Source organism: Pungitius pungitius, chromosome 15 (genome assembly GCF_949316345.1).
Source record: "Pungitius pungitius chromosome 15, fPunPun2.1, whole genome shotgun sequence".
NCBI classification, from domain to species: domain Eukaryota; kingdom Metazoa; phylum Chordata; class Actinopteri; order Perciformes; family Gasterosteidae; genus Pungitius; species Pungitius pungitius.
Window position 1 is genome coordinate 7,847,207 of NC_084914.1, and position 20,291 is coordinate 7,867,497.

General features: G+C 41.9%; 1 protein-coding gene across 1 annotated transcript; it reads left to right on the forward strand.

Moving 5' to 3' along the window:
- The first annotated feature begins 1,000 nt into the window (after positions 1 to 1,000).
- slc1a7a (solute carrier family 1 member 7a) lies at positions 1,001 to 18,641 on the forward strand. The gene is made up of 11 exons (XM_037458785.2): positions 1,001 to 1,141; positions 4,490 to 4,569; positions 10,177 to 10,392; positions 12,354 to 12,396; positions 12,542 to 12,773; positions 12,979 to 13,078; positions 13,223 to 13,456; positions 14,182 to 14,376; positions 16,446 to 16,580; positions 16,671 to 16,770; positions 17,518 to 18,641. Exons 1-11 carry the CDS (start codon positions 1,001 to 1,003, stop codon positions 17,782 to 17,784), a joined length of 1,743 nt encoding a protein of 580 aa, XP_037314682.1. The 3' UTR covers positions 17,785 to 18,641.
- The last annotated feature ends 1,650 nt before the right edge of the window (positions 18,642 to 20,291 follow it).

The following is a 20,291-nucleotide window of genomic DNA, read 5'->3' on the forward strand; positions in this document are numbered from 1 at the left end:
GATTCAAATATCATTTAGTCTTTTGTTTGTTATTGAATAGTATAAGGTATTACAAGTTCAGCAGGCATTATATGTGTAAAACACCTGCTGTGTGGACGGGTTAGTCTGTTGGGCCGGGGGAACATGAATTATTTGGCCACATGCTCTGCGTCTAAGTGCTTGTTTTTGTGTGCGCCTTCAATTGTGTCATCACCATTTGAGCCAATTGTTTGGTGAACCGAAAACCGGGTTTGTAAGTCCCTGTTTTTTTTTATCTTAGGTCAATTTCTACTTCCTGTCACTTGAGCAATTTATTTTTTGTCTTTTTTTTTTAACAATCTGTCGTCCAATTGTTCAGAGAGCTCTATAATCCAGCCCCGAGTCTTAGTCCGCACAGCCTAATAGGATCGTAGTATTAACCCTGATGACAACACCACCAGCTGTCGCAGAGCCCCCTGTTGGCCACCAGGAGGAACTCCCCACCAGTGGCGGGGTGGGGGTTAGCTGGACATGGGGGTGGAGGCGACTGGTAGAGAGAGAGAGACAGACGCACAGACACAGGGAGAGTGTGCGGTGCGCTTGGTCTCATGTGGAATAATCAAGGAAGCCGTTCGGAGGAGGAACGCAGGAACTCATGACCTCTGTTTTTGGATGACGACCTCTTTCATTTCATTTCCGTCCCCTTCCCTCCTTCCCTTCTGTTAACCGAGGCCCAACTTTCTTTTTTTTTTCATTCATTCTCGATCCCACCTACCCCTTCAGCAGTTGGCGCCCATCCACCTCGCCCCACTCTGCCTCATCAACACTTCTATTTCTTCCGGCGTGGAGGTGGCTGTCGGCCCTGTGGCTCTACATGGCTGAATAAGACCTAAGAAAGCGGGGCTCGCTCTGGTGTTCTTCTCTCCGGTGGGGTGGAGGGGGGGGGGGGGGGGGGGGGGCGAGTTTGGGGTGGGGAGGGTGGGCGGGCGGAGCGGGGGGAGACAGTTAGGAGCGGGACAAGGAGGGCGGCAAGTGGAGAAGGATGGCAGTGGCTCTGGATGAAGTGTGGGGGCGGGTGAAGAACGTCTGCAAGCAGAACGGACTGCTCATCCTCTCCGTGCTGGCCGTGGTCATCGGCTGCCTGCTGGGCTTCTTCCTGAGGGGCAAGCAGCTCTCCGAGCAGGTCAGTTGCCTGGTGAAGATTGTGAGGCCCGGTTTCCCACCTACACACACACACACACACACACACACACACACACTAGGCACCTGCCTTCCTTATCTCCCCCCTCCAGTGTCCGTGTGTGATCTCCCCCTGTGTCCTCCTAAAAAAAAGGAAAAAAAAGCCATGATGCATTTGGACACCACAGCTCAAGAGTACAAGCAATTCAGGGTTCCGTGCATCCGCCTTTTTACCTTCACTCCGTGTGCTGCACGCCGACATTTTTACAGTCACAACACGCTTAAGTGACTGTCTTTGTGAAAGCGCTCAATCTGGGATTCAAGGATTCAATCTCTTGAGGCTTCATCATGACTTTCATGGCAATAATTCAGAATCCACACACTCAACCACACCCAACTTCCCCTTCAAAGAATGTGGATTTTATCCCATTGTTTATAAACCGTCCTTTTTCCCTATTCAAGCGCATCTAATTCTACCAAATGTGAGGTTTCATCACCATAATCAGCCTCAATCGAACCATACAGGACATTGTAAAAAAGGGTCTTTACCTTGTTCTCTGAATTGAAAATGAGTGTAACAAATACAGCATTAACACGTTTTGATGAGAAAAGAAGTTCAAATCTTCCTCATAGAATTGCATTGAATTGGCTCATCACAAAGTGAATTTGTCTACTGCGACAGGAACAAGCAATAATGGCTTTTTCTTTTTATAGAAATCAGTCGCTCAGAAAGCTTTTCAGTTGGACTCCAACATCCAAGGGAAATGGTTGCCAGGGAAGATTAGTTGTCAATCACTCATAGAGACATGGAGTCATACCATTTTTATATTTATCTTTATATAGTTCACACATGGAATGGGAAATAAAATGAAATAGATGGATTTCAGAGGATATTAAAAAGCTGCATTTGAACAGAGTAATGAAAATGTTGAAGCTATTTGAGTGGCTGATTATTTCTCAGAGCCCAGATGATTGAATGACTAAGAAAGGCCAGAAAAAAAAAGAAATTTTTGAATTTTGGAGAAAGCATGGGCGACTGAGAAGCTGCTGCTTAATGAATGAAAATGTTTTTTAATTGGGTGATGGAGCTCGTGGGTGTTGGCCCAGGTGGGATTATGACGTAACACAATCGTAGGTATTGCCATTCATATTTTAATGTCAAATTAATTTAAAGGCAAGACACAGATGTGGCCCTTTAGGTGAGTCAAATCTGCTCGAAGCTGTCAATGCGCACGGGAGAAAGCTCCCACACACTATATGAAGTGAACGTCTGTACTAGTAACTGATTGAGTTCACACGTCCATGTCAGTGAGGTGAAAACACTGCATCTTCTGGTTTATGGCGGTAAAACAGATCTTTGGTGAGGGGGCTCAGACGTGCCCTTCAACACCCATAAAACCCCTCATTTTGAGCTAAGCTAAATAATTAATTTGAGAATAAGAAAACACAAATAACCAAAATAAATTGATAGATTTTTAGTGTGGACTGGAGAAAGTGGAAGAGGATTAGAGTTAAATGTGTGTCAATTGGCAGAGTTACAATAATTACTTACTTGAAATGTTTTTCCATTAGTCATTATGACAACAAAAAAAATAGTAAAATTACATATACATACATATATTAAAAATAGCCCTGTAACCTAGTATATGATTATGTGTGTGTGTGTGTGTGTGTGTGTGTGTGTGTGTGTGTGTGTGTGTGTGTGTGTGTGTGTGTGTTACAAACTTAATGCATTTCACAATCATACCTGTCATTAGACAAAAAAAAAGAGCTGGAAGGGAACTCATTTGAACTTTTTCTATCAATATCCAAAGAGCGTGTTGATAGGTGAGGGATCGAACGCCTCGGGCTGAGCAGAGAACAACTTTTTTACAATAATCTCACACTCTTGAGTTTTCTGGTTCAACGGAAGCTGTTGGAAGTCTAAAAATGTACCTCGTGTGATGTCACTTGAGTCAGCGTTCCAGACAACTTTGAGGTTATATTTTTAAGTATTATGCACACAGGGCTGTCAGGACCTGAAACTAATTATTTACAGTTTGTCACTGGCAACTGTAACTCAGTAAAGTTAATGTTAAACCTGCAATGCCTGTGAACAGGGAAGTTTATTTTGAAAAGGAACTATGCAAGTAAGTATGTAAACTGACTAAAACCTGATACTAGACGGGTACCCAGAGTGTCATCGTTCAAAGCTTAGTGCCACTAACCAAGTGTCAGGAGGGATTATGTGTGGGGGGGGGGGGGGTGTCTGTAATGCAGTATAAGTCTAGAGTCTAGTCTCGTAAAGAAGTGAGCCTAAATAAACCGTCTCTCATCAGCTACTAATAACCACTAAAAATACAAATGCTCATTCACTTACTCGTTACTGATGTGAAGACACATACTGTATTTCACAGATATCCTTCAATGGATATATTCATATCCAACAGCGCGGTGGCTTTTTGGAGAAGTTCTGAAATTATATTGCAATGATATAATATGCAATGATATATATGTAAGTGCTCTTATTTGTAACCACAGTTAAGACTTGACAACTGCGTCCAGTTAAAGTTCAAATAGTTGCTCCATTTCTAATTCTAGTGATTACTAGACTGAGACTTCATTCTGTTTATTCATCTTTGATTGAGTCAGTCATTAGCTACACAACTTGTGTACTATTGCTGCTGTTCATTAGGTAAAAGATAAACGCATAATGCAATACGACACGTGTTATTTGGAGTACATTCCATGTGCATGCTTGATGCTTTTTGGGCACTAGTATTCTTATTAATCCCTCCCGATGGAGTAGCAGATGAAACAAGGATAGAAACAGTTAACTTATTCATCAAGAAAGAGCAGAGTTTGAGACCTTGAATTTACAGCAAGGAGCCAGATGACCAAACAGCTTGGTGGGTTTTCCATGGATCGAACAGTTGTTTAATAGGAGGGTCATTTATGCTTTAAATGAGGGTCAAAATAATCTAAAAGGAGTTTCTCCACTGGAAGCCAAATCCACAATGTGTTCTCTCTCCTTTCTTAGCTCCTTTCAGCCTTCAGAGCTGCACAAGTTACAAAATCAAGCAGATGTTTTGAAAGAAGCTTTTTATTTTGGCAATATTGCAACAATTTATCTTTCAATAATCGTCAAGGTGACATTTAGTGTGTATATACACCGTACCAATCAAATGTTTGGACACACTTTCTTATCAAATTGAATGCAAAAATCTGTTCAAACCTTTGACTGGTACTGTATATAAAATAAAAAATATGTTAAATATGTTAATTATTACCAGTCAAGCGAGATACTCACACCCCATATATTGATCGTATGAGTCTGTGGTACAAACTGCGTGTTCTACTCTGGATCTTGCAGGAGGTGAAGTACTTCCAGTTTCCCGGTGAACTGCTGATGAGGATGTTGAAAATGTTAATCTTGCCCCTCGTCGTATCCAGGTAAGAACAACACAGCCTCACGCACATAAAAACACGCAAATGCTTGCAGCCTGTGTAGCCCATAAAATGGTTTTCTCAAAGGAAAGGAGTCAGGCTTTAGTAAAGAATTATAAGCAAGAACATGACTCAGAAATAATGATATTTTTGCTGTGACTCACTTTACTCTCTCATCTGCTGTTGATGTTCTGCAGTTTTGTTGTAACAGTATGAACCAAGTAAAACAAAAGTGAACTGATCTACAAAGTAGACATCTCTGTAGTCCCCAGCATCCCTCTCCTCCACCATAGAGGTGAGGTGTGATGCATTATTTGGTTGAATAATTGGGCGGGGAGCTCACTGTTGCCTCTGGCAGCCCGTAGTACTATTTTTCAAATGTACCATCTGAGAATTCCGGGCTGCTGATTGATTATTTTGTATGAATGGGGGAAAAAAAGCCTGAGAGCAAATTGAAAATGCTGCTGAGATCATTGAGACCGCGGCAGAATGAAACCTTTTATTTTGTAGTGATGTCAGAAAAGATGTATAAATGTACCCAGGAATGTCTGACCTTCTCTGAACAGCACGGAGTGCAGCTTTTTGAGAAAAAACAAATTTCCTGGGTGTTTTTTTTACATTTGCTCAGAGATGCTTGGCAACACACTTGTTTGTGGTGCTTGTTGACATAAACTGTTCACTGACCATCCGGTGACCTCCTGTTGCCTTGCACTAAAGTTCTGCACTAACGGGATGAAATGGATGACAAAGCGCTCTTATTACGACCTTCTGCTGTGAGGGGACAGTGCTGAACACCTCGGCACGTGACACATCGATTTACCAAAAGTACATTTACTATATTTACGACACGTGGCCATCTCATTGCTGTTTAAGTAAATTTGTGACACTCAAAACAATTTGTCCCCGTTTAACAGCCACGACATCGACAGAGCAGGTTCAACTACAAAATGTAAACAGAGCAGAGCAGAGGCACGCAGCAAGGGCCGCTGAGGGAAGACAGATGGGGCTGGACGGCTTGTGAAAATGAATATCTGATGATTAGTGTAGATGAAAAGCATAACCTAGATGAGATTTATTTTTTGCTGCCACCCGATTACCTTTTTCAATATCACGGCTTAGAGGTCAACGTGTATGTGAAAGTAAACCTGTTGCCCTTTTGTAGCTTGTGATGCATTCTTAGAAGCGTAGAGTCTGCCAGATTTAACCCGTGTCTATTTCAAGCCCAAAGCTCGTAGTTGCCTGCATGAGATCAGTGGTGTCCGCCACACACAGGAAAAACTCCCAAAACAAATCATGCAAACGCACCGGTTACATGGTGGGTGCTTTGTGCAATAAGCTACTTACATTCTATGCAACAGCAAAGACTGGATGAGAAGTTAATCCCCGCTCCGTTGCCCTGTCCGTCTCTCTCTGTCTGTCTATCTATATCCTTCAGGGCCTTTGTGTCTCTTGACTGCATGTCTTGCTGTCTTCATCAAATTTGTTTGAGCAAAAGACGAAGGGGCGACGAGACTCGTTATTTGCACATTTATTCGTGCAGAGGCCAGACTCTCCCAGTTTCAGAGCAGGTTTCCTGCCAAACGCACGGCATGCTTAAACGTTAATTACATCTAATCTGAAACATGCATGTAGGCCGGGCGCCAAATCCAGCCAGGTTAAACGTCCTTTCAGCACATGGGAGGGTAAATTCACACAGGCTACTGGAGCTTCTGTTGAGTCAGAAACACGTGTTCTTGCTCCCTGCCGTTGACCTGGTTGAGATAGGAATGGACCATGACCGTGTCACGGCTTGTTGCTTCACAGCAGTTTGTACTGTCGTCTTTCTATACGTTCCCATCCATCCAGAGATGAGTTGAGGCATATCTGCATATTTAAAAAAAACAGTTTCGGGTGAATACCTGCCGTCCTCTCTCTATCTTTCATTCATACCAAATAATGCCAGCAGAGTGTATCTAGATTGGGATGCAAAGACGTGGTTGACATGGTTGACATGGTTGACATGGTGCATGGTACAGTAGGGCTTATCTAGTGGTGGATATCCGCCCTATAGCCTGCCTTTCCCTAGTCCACCCCCCCTGTCACCATCTGCCTTCCAGCCAAAGCAGAAACCAGATTATCCAACGTACACGTCACACAGAACCTACGGCCACTCCATCTACCGCCTTCTTAGGCTTCAGGTTTCTTTCATTTTCACGTTTTAAATAGAACTAGATATTGAAAAGAACTTTTTTTTTTTTTGGTTAAAGAGAGCATTCACCTTTTTAATTGACCCTCTTATTTACCAATGCTTGGACTGAGATCTGACAGTGAATGGGGAACAGCACTTTAATGATGTGCAGCGCTGATCCAAACCTACTTCAGAGTGCTCATCAAATAATGTTACTAGGGTTGTAATAATATGAAAAAATGATGACGGATGACAGAATTCTCATAAACCATAGAATGTAACTTTAATACGTCATTGAATTGAAGCATGTTACTTTACAAGCAAGCAGGACTATATCTGGATCTTTAACTCAAAAACTACTAAATATACACGTCAAGTCTCTCTTTATGTGGCTTTAAGCTGAATGTTCATCAATGACGCTGCAGCAGAAACATTTCAGTCCGCTATGCTCATGCAGCAGAGGAAGATGAAGATGACGTTCATAGAGAATTGTTTTTTTTAATCTCGGCATGCAGATGTGTTGGCAGGCACAAATGATTTCGCTGATCCCTGACGCTGATGATCACACGATCACAATGAGCAGAAAGCACAAAGCTCAACTGAAAAAGCAATCAATTGGTTTTAATAATTAGATCACGTCGGTTTTGTTGCTTATTATTTTGCATTATGGAATGGTAAAAACAACCCACCTGTGTTCCTGTTTCCATATATCTGCAAAGGACTGGATCAGTACACAAATAACGACACACGTCACAAGCCCCGACCTTCATTTGAACTGCTTGCATAAGTTCTGATTTGTACTCATATTGACGAGTTCAGTCTCTCGGTTTCAAGTGTGTCGTGGAGAACTTCCCTTGGCTCGACCAAGTGAAACTTGTAAGTAACAAATGCAATACATCAATGGTTAGTGAGGTCCAAGCACATCTCTTCTGAGGGCTGTTTTAATTCAGGGAAAGGATTGATTGATTTGGAAAGGTCTCTTCCACTTACAAGCAGTACATAGCTTGGTTTCAAACTCAATCTCTGGACAAATGGACAGTAAAAGTACACATTTTTGTGACTCCTTCATTTTAAATGTATTTCTCAGGCCATACCTAGTGATGATGTCACAAGAAGGAATGACTTGATTTAAAAGCTGCTATTTTAAGCCCTAAATAGCTAACAGATTAACCCGTTCCCATGCCAACTCCTAACCTACTGAGGCTTCGTCAGGACCTTTGGGTCACTTTCTACTGCAGCACCCAGCTCCGGATTCTATTACACTCCACTAAAGTTGCCATAAGCATGCGTTTAATGTTGTGAATTCAAACAACGACAAAGTAAAATCTTAATCTTCCCTAACTGACCGCAGAAGACAAGTAACTTTTGGATAATTCACCAACACTGAACATCCAAATATCTTCTTTGATATTACATGCAATGGGGAAAAATTAATGTGCACAAAAATGGATGTGTGTGAACGTGCATCAGTGGACTTAATATTCAAACAGGACACTTACTTACTAGTGAATGCAAAGGAACTGTCACGGGGTTCGGGCTGGAGCAGGTTGCAGAAGGCAGGCAGGCAGGCAGGACTCAAACGCAGAGTTTTCAGAAGGTGATCTTTATTCACCACAGAACCAAACAGAAGCCAAAAACGTGCACCAACGAGGACTGACATGGACAATGACGCGACAAAGGACAACTGGCACACAGGGCTTAAATACACAAGGGAGGTGCAGGTGATTGGACACAGGTGGAATCAATCACGCAATCACAAGACAAGGCAGGAAGTGAAGTTAACCCAGGACCACAAGAGACATGAAACTTCAAACTAAAACAGGAAGCGAAGCCAAACCGTGACAGGAACGCAATACAGAACCCATTAAAAACAACCATTGAAAGTAGTTCATTCATTACAGTTCAGTTCATTACATGCTGAGTCAGTTATGTGAATAAAAAATAGTTGTCAGTTAAAAAGTTGTCAGTTAAATTAATTTTATTTTGAAAGTATTATTCATTCAATGGTGTTTTTATCAGTTTCATATTCACTTCAAGTTTTGAATACATTTATAGTTTCTTGCCGCAAATTCTGCACATTGAAAAACTGAGAAGAAATAATAATAACTATAATAATAATATCACTGTCACACATACATGAACAGAGTAAGGAGGAGGAGCATGTAATACCTGAAATCAGAAATGACCACTGGTGTTGTTCGCCCCGTATATAATCCCACACACGTCAACAGTGTACGGATGCATCATAAGGGCCATTGTTCTTTTGAGATTTGTGCCACAAATGCAGTCCAAAGAGGAGAAATCCACCCGCAGCTGTATTATGGGCATGACTGATCATTGGTATTCAAGAACCAGAGCTGGCTTCCTGGAGTGCCTTCAGAAAAGCAAATAGAATAAACATTAGAGTGGTATCCTTCCTCCCTTTAAACCCTCAGCAAGACAGTATAATGTACTGGAAGACTGTAATACTTGTTACTACGTTTCAGTGATACTTTCAATTTATTCTTCAAGGCTGATGTCGTACCTGACCCAGAATTATATTTTAAAACAATGTATGAAAATTAATTTGGAACAGGCCGTAGCTTACGCGTGTATATTTTTGCTTCCTTGCTGCACGTTGGATTGTATTACCGTCGGCTTCAGTCAGGCAGGTTCACATATTAATGCTGCGTTCACACCTGTGAAAGAGATGTGGCTGCAATGCGGTGAAAACATTTCATCCTCTGCTTAATTTGAGCAGCTTCCACATGCAGAAAACCACTGTTGGTGCTGAAATAAATATTAAACTAAAATATGCACTGACATCACACGCATATTGACATCATGGCAACCCCACCTTTTTTTATTGCATTAATCACAACCGTGTAAGTAGCAAATGGCTGGATAATTGGTTTACACTCATTTTAAACATTAGCGCATCACTCCAGCTCAAAAGGCCTTGTTAAGCTACACCTCTCTGTCTCTGTTTCTATCCTCTTACTTTCACTGGCTTCACCTTCCTGCCACATCTGCATTTGAAGACCTTCCCCACAAATCACATCTGCTGCATTTATTCCTCATTTGTTGAGCAAGTAGTATTGTATAAATGCTTCTTCTTTTGAAATTGTACAGCAAATTTCACTATGTCTGTGCAGCAAAATTGAGTGTATCTCAACAGGAAAACCACTCAAAGAAGCCCATTCATATGCAAATAACTGTCTTCCGTTTAATTTGTTCATTATTACAGTACATGCTTTCTGTGACAAAAAAGCTCTGAATGACATGATCTCACATTTCTCAAGTCACAGAAGAGAAACAAATGACAAAGAGACGTCATTGGATTTGTTGCTTCTTCAGCAGTGGTTCTACAAAGTCCTTCTTGCTTTCAAACATTAACGTCTCCCTCCCTGTCTGTTTGTCTCCCCGCTGTCTCTGTGCCTCCGTGTACCTCTGCTTGCTCTCCGTAGCTTGATGTCAGGTCTGGCTGCCTTGGACGCCAAGTGCTCGAGCCGCCTGGGCATCATGACCATCTCCTACTACCTGTGGACCACCTTTGTTGCCGTGGTGGTGGGCATTGTCATGGTGTACATGATCCACCCGGGTGGAGCCGCTCAGAAGGAGGCCTCTGAGGAGAGCAAGAAGCCAATGACCAGCTCTGCTGATGCGCTGCTGGATCTCATTCGGTAATGTCATGTATCACCTGCTGCACGTTGGCCCCTCATAGGAAGATTGAAAGATTTCCATGGTTTCAAAGAAAGAAAGTGCCTTGTTTATTTTTTATTTGTTAGATATATACAAAAACAATGACTTAATGTTCTCTGGTATTGATCTCCAACACATTTATGTTCTTCAAGAGACAAGAAAATTAATCTTTTTTGTTGTTGACGTAAAAAAAAGAAATTTTGAAAAAAAAGTTAACAAAAAAGGGGAAAATGTGGTGAAAACCCCGAGAGTATATATTGTTGCTCGCTTATAACCTTGAACCCGCACAGCACCTCATTTAAGACTGTTTTATAACGCAGTGTCTGTGACATGTACAGTTCTGGATCAGTGCTCTGCTTCACGTGGACTAAATCGGGAGTAATAATGCTCGAGGTCACAGCGCAAAGCCTGCAGCCTCGTGGGCCAATGGGTTATTGTGCTACGCTAGTTAGCGCTGTGGAAGGAAGTAGCCGCTGTGCTTTTGTGGTGAACCAGTCAAAAGGATGTAACGCAAAGAGATCCCCACTATAAAGTTCTTGGTGCTTTAGATCACAACTGCTCAATGAACTGCTAAATAATTGAAACATAATTCACTTTTTTTTTCACTTTCATTTTGATGCTCTATAGATAGAAAGATGGTAAATTGCATTGATGAGTCACTTTCAATCAGAATGGGAAAAGAGGAAGTGACAAACTGGCACGCCATGAAACCTGAACTGATTATGTGGCCTGGTGAACTCTGCCGTTTATGTGTTCTAAGTGTGTGCGTGTGTGTGTGTGTGTGCGTTGCATGTGTGTGTTTTACAGAGCACAGCTGTGCTTTGGATTTATCACGCAAAGCTTCTTTACAGCCTTCATCTATCATACGTGGCATGTAGTATGTCGGTGCGCTGCCAAACAGTCCCAACTGTCTGCAGTCGTGTTTGTGTGTGTAGGTGTGTGTGTGTATGTGTGTGTGAGGGAGTGGGAATGTGTGTGAAGTTATAAGTAGAGCTAATGAACACAGTATGCATGCGTATGTATGTGTGTACTTGGATGTATTAGGAACACTGCAGTCAGGGTGCTTCATTAGTCTGCTCACACTGCTGAGGCTGCTGAGCCGTAACCACAAAACGCCTTTTAATGACTAGTTGTGATGTGAGTTTCATGTGGATGTGGGATTCATGGCCAGTACTCATGTCGTGCTCAGTCCGTTCGCCGTGTATTTCCTTTGTAGTTCCCTGAGGAAACAAACAACAAAGACTTTTTGTTATTAAGAGTAAAGATAGTAAGCAGGACTCTCCCACTTTTTAATATACAATATATTCTTTATTATCAACAAATGGAAATTAAACCTATGACCTTGCATGTTTTTTGATTGTGCATGAACACCCACACACGTACGTGGAAGACTCCAAAACAGAAAAGTAGTGTTCCTGTATAACCCGACCTGTTTTCATGTTTTATTCATGTGTTGAACAAGCTTTTATCTGAGTGAGCCTGGTTCAGCCTGTTTGCTGGCATTCATCTTACAGTCCAGATGCAGATTCTGTTTCCAGAATCCACCTGCTCCTCCATCTCCGGGGTTTACTCCTTACTTCTGCAGGTGACCTGGCACTTAAAATGCTTTTGCTTGGCTGAGATGTGCCAACAGAATCATAACCTCCTACTCTTTAAAGAGCTGTCGCTGTGGAAGATAATGAAGATTTGAAAGAGAAAAATATACTCATTTTGTCTTTCATGTGGAGCATTAATGAGTGGACTGCGGGTACAAGTTGCTGCTCCTTATTGATGAAGTGACGTCCCGGGGTGAATTGTGACAATGAACGTATCGCGTCCCTTGTATGGTTTTATCAAGTATTGACGTGTGACATTTGCATTGCTTATTTAAAACTACACTTTGAAAATACCTACACATGCAGTGGTTTCTTAGAGACTAAAATTGCAACATTCTCTTCCCCAGCAACATGTTTCCAGCCAATCTGGTTCAAGCAACTTTCCAACAGGTAAGTAAACGTGTTGTTCACATATCTTCTCAAAAAGTGTATAAACTGATTTACTAGTTCCAGTCATATCATAGCGTCAGCTGCTTTGATGGTACCATCAGTACTCTGCTGACGTTGGGGCTCGTGCTGTGTTTCGGTTTTTAAGTATCGAACCCAGCGAGTCGCCGAGCTCATCCCCAAACCAACGGTGGCTCAGCTCCTGGACGAGATCACCACACGGAGGGTCTACATCTACGGCATTCAAGACGACAACGGCACAGATGTCCAGAACTTCTCCCTGGATCTCACGCCGCCACCTGATGTCATCATGAAAACCTCCCCCGGTACCAGCGAAGGCATGAATGTGCTGGGGATTGTCATTTTTTCCGCTACCATGGGTAAGCGGTTGCCATGGATCCTGCACACATATTTCCACAGAGTTAAATGCACAGTGCACAATCCATACATAAGAGTATCCTTGACTATAGATTAAGGAAGGCAAGGAGCGGTGATGATATTCCATGTTTGTAGGTGTATGATTCATCCACTTCTGAATTCATCAATGCAACAAATGAGGTATTCTTTTTTTTTTTCTCAACCCAGGGATAATGTTAGGAAGAATGGGACCCAATGGAAGCGCTTTGGTCAACTTCTGCCAGAGCGTCAATGAGGCAGTTTTGAAGATTGTTGCCATCGTCATCTGGTAAGAGTTGTAAAAAGAGTAAAAAGCCAATGTGAGCGGTTTTGATGATACAATTTTAGCTGGAACAACATTTCGAATTTGTCATTCTGATCTGATTTGAATAAGCACTTGTATTTGTTTCATAAACATGCGCCTCCCTCACAGGTATTTCCCTTTTGGGATTGTGTTCCTGGTTGCCGGTAAGATCTTAGAGATGGATGACCCTTCCGCCATGGGGAAGAAGCTGGGTTTCTACGCCATTACGGTGGTAATGGGCTTAGTGCTGCACGGTCTATTCATCCTCCCGGCAATGTACTTCTTCATCACTAAGAAGAGCCCCATCGTTTACATCAGAGGCATTCTGCAGGCCCTCCTCATCTCCTTGGCCACCTCCTCAAGGTGGGCGAGCTTTGTTTATTACAACATACAATCCGTAAATCCTGTGAGTTACGCTGATGTTCTAGAAGGCTTCTTCAAGGACCACGCCAATGAGGGCTTTTCACAACATGTGTTTTACTTACAACGAGCACAACAATCAACTGTAGTTAATTAAAAGTTAAATAGAAATAATCTTCAACTGAAGGTTTACCATAAAATGAGTGCCTACCTGGCGAGGTCAGAGTATATTTGTCCTTTTAAACCATACTGCCACTGTAAATGAGGTGGATGATGGAATTGTCCTTGAAATAAAGGGATGTTTGCGGGGTTTGACTGTGAGCTTTTTGACCACATAAGCTTTATCAAGGCTGTCTTCTATGTTAACATCACACATTGCGTCATTTCAAAAATGAAAAAATAAATAATAAAAAGTGTTCACCTCGACCTCTTAAAACATCCTCTTTGGATCTTCTAGAACATCCAGATGTTTTGTCCCTAGGTCCCTACAAATAATACAAACTACTCTCTAGTGTCATTATGTGTCGAAGCCTACTGAGAGTTGGAACAAAACCCATTTTTTTGTTTTATTAAACTGAATTTTTGGTACACTCTTATTTTCCCCAAACTATGTTTGTTTTTCAGTTAGTGTAAACAAATAAACAACACGAGTCGTAGTGTGATATTGTAAACCCGTGGACATCACTCAATTGATTATCATTCTAATGATTGTGATTATCTTGCTGCAGCTCTGCCACTCTGCCTATCACCTTCAAGTGCCTCCTTGAGAACAACCACATCGACCGACGCATCATCCGCTTCGTGCTGCCCGTGGGGGCCACCATCAACATGGACGGCACCGCGCTCTACGAGGCCGTGGCGGCCATCTTCATCGCCCAAGTGAACAACTATGAGCTTGACTTTGGGCAGATTATCACGATCAGGTAAGACTCGCTAAATTTAGACCTTCATCCGATATCAGAGAGCAAACTGCTGAATCTGTTTTGACAGCAGTTAATATGATTTAATGCTTTTTGTTGGATGACTCACAGAAAAAGAATTGTGGTAAAAAATTTTTTAAAAAAAAGCAAAGGGCTTAAAGGGCCACTTCACCTCGTCGTAGCCGCAGTTTATTTCTGGCAGACATATTCGAACTTCAAGCCCGATGACGGCAGTGGAAAAAGGTCGTCATCCATGAACAATCATTTTCCTCCTCTGTGACATTAAACACAACAAGAACCCACAGATCATTTTTTCAGGCATCATAACCAGCAAACAGCAGGGATACAGCTCTGCGTTTACATATTCTATACTGACCCGCAGCCCGGAGATGATGATGTCATTGAAGCGGGTTATGTGACGCAACTATTTCAGAAGTTTCTCTTTTTTGCTAAGCTAACCTGAGCAGCTGTGAATTCCTATCAACTATGCAGACATGCGAGTACGGTGTCTATCCTCTAAGCAAACATTTGGCAACATGGCGTCAAAAATATTCCTTTAAGATAATAAGAACTCTTTGGACGCAGTCTTATCTCAGAAGAAATTGTGCTCACAAAGTGTAACAATATTTGCACATTTCTGGGTCAAAAATATAGGAGCGGGCAAACTAATCTACGGTCACATATTTAGTTTAATTCTGAATTAATAAAAAATACTATGGGATTTTCTAGATACACATAAATGTAAATGTCCCACAGATTACGCCTCATTTGAGCTTCTTAGTCTGATCTGATTTCTGCTAAATCAGTCTGGAAGCCCCGGGTGCGTCAGACAGACAAAAACACTGGCGGTACCAACGTCTCCGGCGCATACCTTCTGACCACAGAGGAACAAGACCTCTCACGCCAAGACGAAATTCTCAAGTCCTTTCAAGTCTATTCCTCCTCTGAATTTTATGACGTGTCCTCGTGTAATAACATTAAGCAGACCTCTCCTCGTGGCGTCAGTCTGTGCCATTGCCTCATAATCCCTTTGGCGGTAAAACCCATATGACCTGTATTACTCATCTCTCTTGTCACGGCAGAATTATGATATTTTTTTTCCTCTCTCTGCATCCTGTTGCCGCGGCGTTTGGCTGCTCCATCTGTATGCTAAACCAACCTCACTCCCAGCCCTGCAGAGGCACCGCTTGTCAAAATACTTGTGTGTTACAAGTAAATGACTCGCATCGAGAGCTCGACTTACACTCGTATCTAATTAGAAGTATCGTCATCAAGGTCACGTACCGCACTCGGTCAGGGCACGCAGTATTGACTGCTTTCAGAGAGCAACAGAACTGACCTTTTTTTTAGGAGATGAAACCATTTAGCAGGTTTAGGAAAACCGTCACTTCTCAACATCAATCTCAAAAAACAGCTGCCTTCACTCAATATTAAATATACTTTAACACCATGTGCCTTTCTGCTGTCAAACGAATAGAATAGAAAAAGAATAATATGATTAATAACGTATTTACAGGCTATTATACACTAAAACAGATTTTCAGTCGAATTGTACCTTCAGTACACCATAGTCTTGAGCAGGAGTTGTTTAATCACATGAACTGAACACTTGTAATTACGCACAATAGGAAAATGTCATCGTAATTCTCCACACTGCTCTAACATAAGCTACATTATGCTAACATGCTTGGCTGAGCTACTAGATATCTGGGCATCTAGCATCCTTCAGGCAACGGGCCCTATGTCAGTAGCTAAATGCGTTATCTTGTTGGGCCACAGGTTGTTAGAAAACATCTGTTAGCTTGTAACATTTAAATGTCAGCAAACGTGTTCTTGTTGTCATTCATCTTTTCTGTTTCTGTTTCTATTTTTCACTGGTGTGTTACTTCGTGGACACTCAATAAACATCGCTCTATTCTTCATTTACGTTTGTATCTTCTTCTTTTTTGTCCTGTTATAATCTGTGAGCAAACTCTGGCATGAGAATTTCCTTCAGGATTAATAAAGTTCCATCTTGTTTTTTCTTGTTTGTTATAAAAATGAATGCACTCGGTTCCTCCGTCTGTTCTCAGCATCACTGCCACTGCAGCCAGCATCGGGGCAGCAGGAATCCCACAGGCTGGACTCGTAACCATGGTGATTGTGCTGACCTCCGTGGGTCTGCCCACTGATGACATCACTCTCATCATCGCAGTTGATTGGGCCTTGTAAGTAGTGGTTAATCTTTCTATCACAAGACAATATAAGGTTGTGATCTTGGTTTTCCAAGCAGATGACCTTTTCATTTTGTCCTCTAGGGACCGATTCAGGACCATGGTCAATGTGATGGGCGACGCTCTGGCTACAGGCATCATGGCTCATATCTGCAGAAAAGATTTTGTCAAAGAAGGGGAGCAGGTGAGATCCGGCAAGGCAAATTAACCACCCGTGTTGTACTCTTATGGATGTGCAGAGCTGTGGGCATGAATATGTATGTAAAAGTTGTTCATGGTGGGTGTTTATAATGAGTCAATAAGCCCTTGAGTCAATAAGAGCATTGACTTATTGTGTGCGTTTTGTTCATAGTTCAGCCGCTCGACTGATTTCAACACTCTCAAGGAACTCCAGTTATTTTTCCCTCAGACCGAACTATTTCTAAAGGAAGAAACACAATATAAAATATTGAACAAATAATGAACTCTATGTTCTCATCTCAGGCTAAATATAGAAGATGGTCAGTAGAAATTGTAGTAAATGCATCCTAGCGAGTTTACCACTTTTCACAATCAATAGTAATTGAAAGACTTCACATTTTCTCATGAGTCAGTTGTTGGTCATATACAAATAAAACCTGATAGTGAATATGTTTACGAGTGGGAGGAGACCACATTTCGTCCTCATGGTCATAAGCGTGGCATCGTGCCATTTAATCTGTCAATGTGACAGCAGTGTATAATCGCACATGGGAGAAGTTTGTTTTTAGGGCTTTCTGCCATAACAAACCTACTTGGTCAGGGTTGGGAAAAGATTGTGGTTTGCGCCAAAATAAACCCTTTCTGCCAGAACTTTTGATTGATACATTAACCTCATTGTCCAACCTTTTTGTATAAAAAAAAGACGATGTACACATTTAAATCTCAAACTGTAATTCACTGCGTCCGCCAGGTGCCTCTGATCTGCGAGACCAAGCCCATGATAAGCATCCAGCAGATGATGACCTACCAGAATCAGAAGAACGGCTGCTACCAGCCGCCTCCACCGGGCAGCCGGCAGGGCCACCTCGCCCCAGAGGTGGCTCGCCTGATGAAGCTGGAGGAAGGCATCCGGGTTCAGGAGAGGAGGAAACACGCTCACTCCTCCCACCACAAGAGAGAGCACCGGGATAAGGACCACTGTTCCATCGATATGAACGGGCTGGAGACCAACGTATGAAGGCAGCTGCCCCGTCTGCAGCAGCGGGAGCTGCAGGTGAGGAAGACGTATTAAAGACTCGGGCGATTAGGTCCACATGCACCTCCCCTCCGAGAGGGAGGGCGGCTCCAGAGTGGATGAATACAACGACAACAACAAAAAGACGTTTTTTCTTTTTCTACATAACTTAAACAACATGTTTGTGTGTTTGTACATATTCAACGGGAGATCTCGTGGATCTTTGAGTCTCAGTGGACCGGAAAGGAAGAATGAAATATCCAATACCAGATATCATGTCACCCATCCCTCTGTGGACAGACAACATCCGCTCATATCTCTTTTATTCATTCTGATCTGGTTTGGTTTGTTTTAGCAGAACCCTGGCTGTGATTCTTTTGCATACTCGACAGTTTGGCTCTAATTTGGAAATATTCTAATTGTGGCGGAGGGATTGAAAAATGCATTATTTATATTTTATCCAGTTTTCCCAGCCATCTCTCCCAACATGTATGTTCTCCGCCTCGTTGTCCTGAGTCTAAGTGGGTACTCATTCCTGCAGTACTGTTGGGTCATTGACAGAATAAAGACAAAAAGATGGTGACGGTCACAAGGAAAATCAAAGTTGTGCGTTGGACCTTGTGTTGAAATCACGGGAAGTTGTCTACGCACCCCATTGCATTTCCTCTTTGCCTTAAACAATCAAAAGGAGAAGCACGTGGGACTCGTGCGCTAATGAGCCCCGAAAACAGCTGAGACAGACCAACACAAATCGACAATCACTCGCTTCACTCGGAGCTCTGTCCATATGTGTGTCATATAATGTACATGTATGTATATTACAAGTTTAGATATTATTCATACGTCAGTGTGTTCCAAGAGCTGCCATTCTGTATTTGTAATAAGAAACATTTCACTGTAGACCTCAATTTATAAAACTGTATCAACCCTGTAAAGAAGAAAACACCAAGAAATGAAGAATATATTCAAAATGTTCAGGTCTGAGTTACAAGAACAATAGATGTAATAAAGGTTTGAATATATGACATTTCAAGGGCTACAACAGCAATAAAAACTGTACAGGATGGATATTCTCTGTTTAAACACAAGCTGCTGTCTCATAATCAAGTGAGTGAGCGAAAATCAGGCTCGAACTAGTCAACTGAGCTGAGTGAATAGAAAATATTTAAAAGGTTATCCGTGTGCTGGTTTAATCCCAGCCGGGCTGCAAAGACGGTTTCCTCAAGGATCAATAATGGTGTTCTCTATACACACACTTCTGAGGACCACGTCAATAAATTACTAAAAGGACTCGTCCACCAAATATATAATATATTGCACACACTGCACCTAAAGAAAAGCTCTGAGCAGGAGCAACAAGAGGAAAGAGAAGAAAGCCTGGGTGATAAATATCAAAAACACCATCAGCAGGGCAACTTCCAAAGATCACAGGCCAAATAACCAGAGTGACCTGAATGATGAGGTATATTTGACGAAACTTTGTTCAACCTATACCAGGTATATGCACTTGCTTTGGTTTCTTTTATTGTTATTGTTATTAATAATACAGATGTTAGCAGTTTTTTGTAAATGCGACCGCTCCAGATCCATTTCAGCTCCTCTTTTTAAAAGATAACCAAGATGTCTTAGTTTGGCATCTTATAACTATAGTTTCGTTTCAAATTTTCTTGCTTCTTTTACCAATTATTCTAAAGCAAAAGTAGTGATGTAGATACTTGATAACACACGTCTCCTCTTTCTTAATGCACTCATGGGCTCGGTCTGGCATGAGAAGCAGTTTGATGACTCAAGAGCATATGGATCATTCACTGTACCATCATCAATGTATCCTCTGATATTTTGAAGCTGCCGTCTTCAGCGCATTCGAGTCACTTTAATGCAGTTCGCCCTTTAAGTTCAAATGAGTCAGTTGTTTGTTTTTTTAACTGTAAGAAGTCTCAAGAAGGCTATACCATTTATTCGGTGGCTTTGCTGACAATGGTATTTGGGAGGCGGAACACTTTTTTTTTTTTAAAGGCTGTCATGACAGTAACTCCTTGAAAATACATTGAAATCAACTCATATTTTGTTGTATATAATTGTCTGTGTCAAAAGGTCAGAGGGCGTCATGTTATTGTGTTATTGGATTTCTGGTTTGTCTTAATGTGTACATCTAACACGTCCCTAATTGGGCCGATATGCTGTTAGACAAAGTCCAGCTACTCACAATATCTCTGCACGAATGATGGCAAAGTTCACAGCACAGTGGCCGTTATATATTTGAATATTGGTATAGAAAAGTGATTTAATATCCCTGCCTACAGAACTTTAATCAACAAACAAATGTCAAAAACCAAGCCTTGGTCTTATTGATTCATTCAAGGAATGTTTAATAGATGCATTTACCTTCTAGAGAAACTTGGAGCCTTTAATTAAATCAAAGCAGAGCTGAGGAAAAGTTGATTTGAGGCAAACACAGCCAGAAAACCCTCAGCTATCATCGCTGCGCTTCACTCCATCCCGCCCCACCA

Bases quoted from the DNA above. Each gene is read 5' to 3' on its own strand.
- slc1a7a (XM_037458785.2), top strand. From the start codon at position 1,001: ATGGCAGTGGCTCTGGATGAAGTGTGGGGGCGGGTGAAGAACGTCTGC. The intron at 12,397-12,541 runs GTAAGTAAACGT...TCGGTTTTTAAG, and splicing joins TTCAAGCAACTTTCCAACAG to TATCGAACCCAGCGAGTCGC. The intron at 14,377-16,445 runs GTAAGACTCGCT...GTCTGTTCTCAG, and splicing joins GGGCAGATTATCACGATCAG to CATCACTGCCACTGCAGCCA.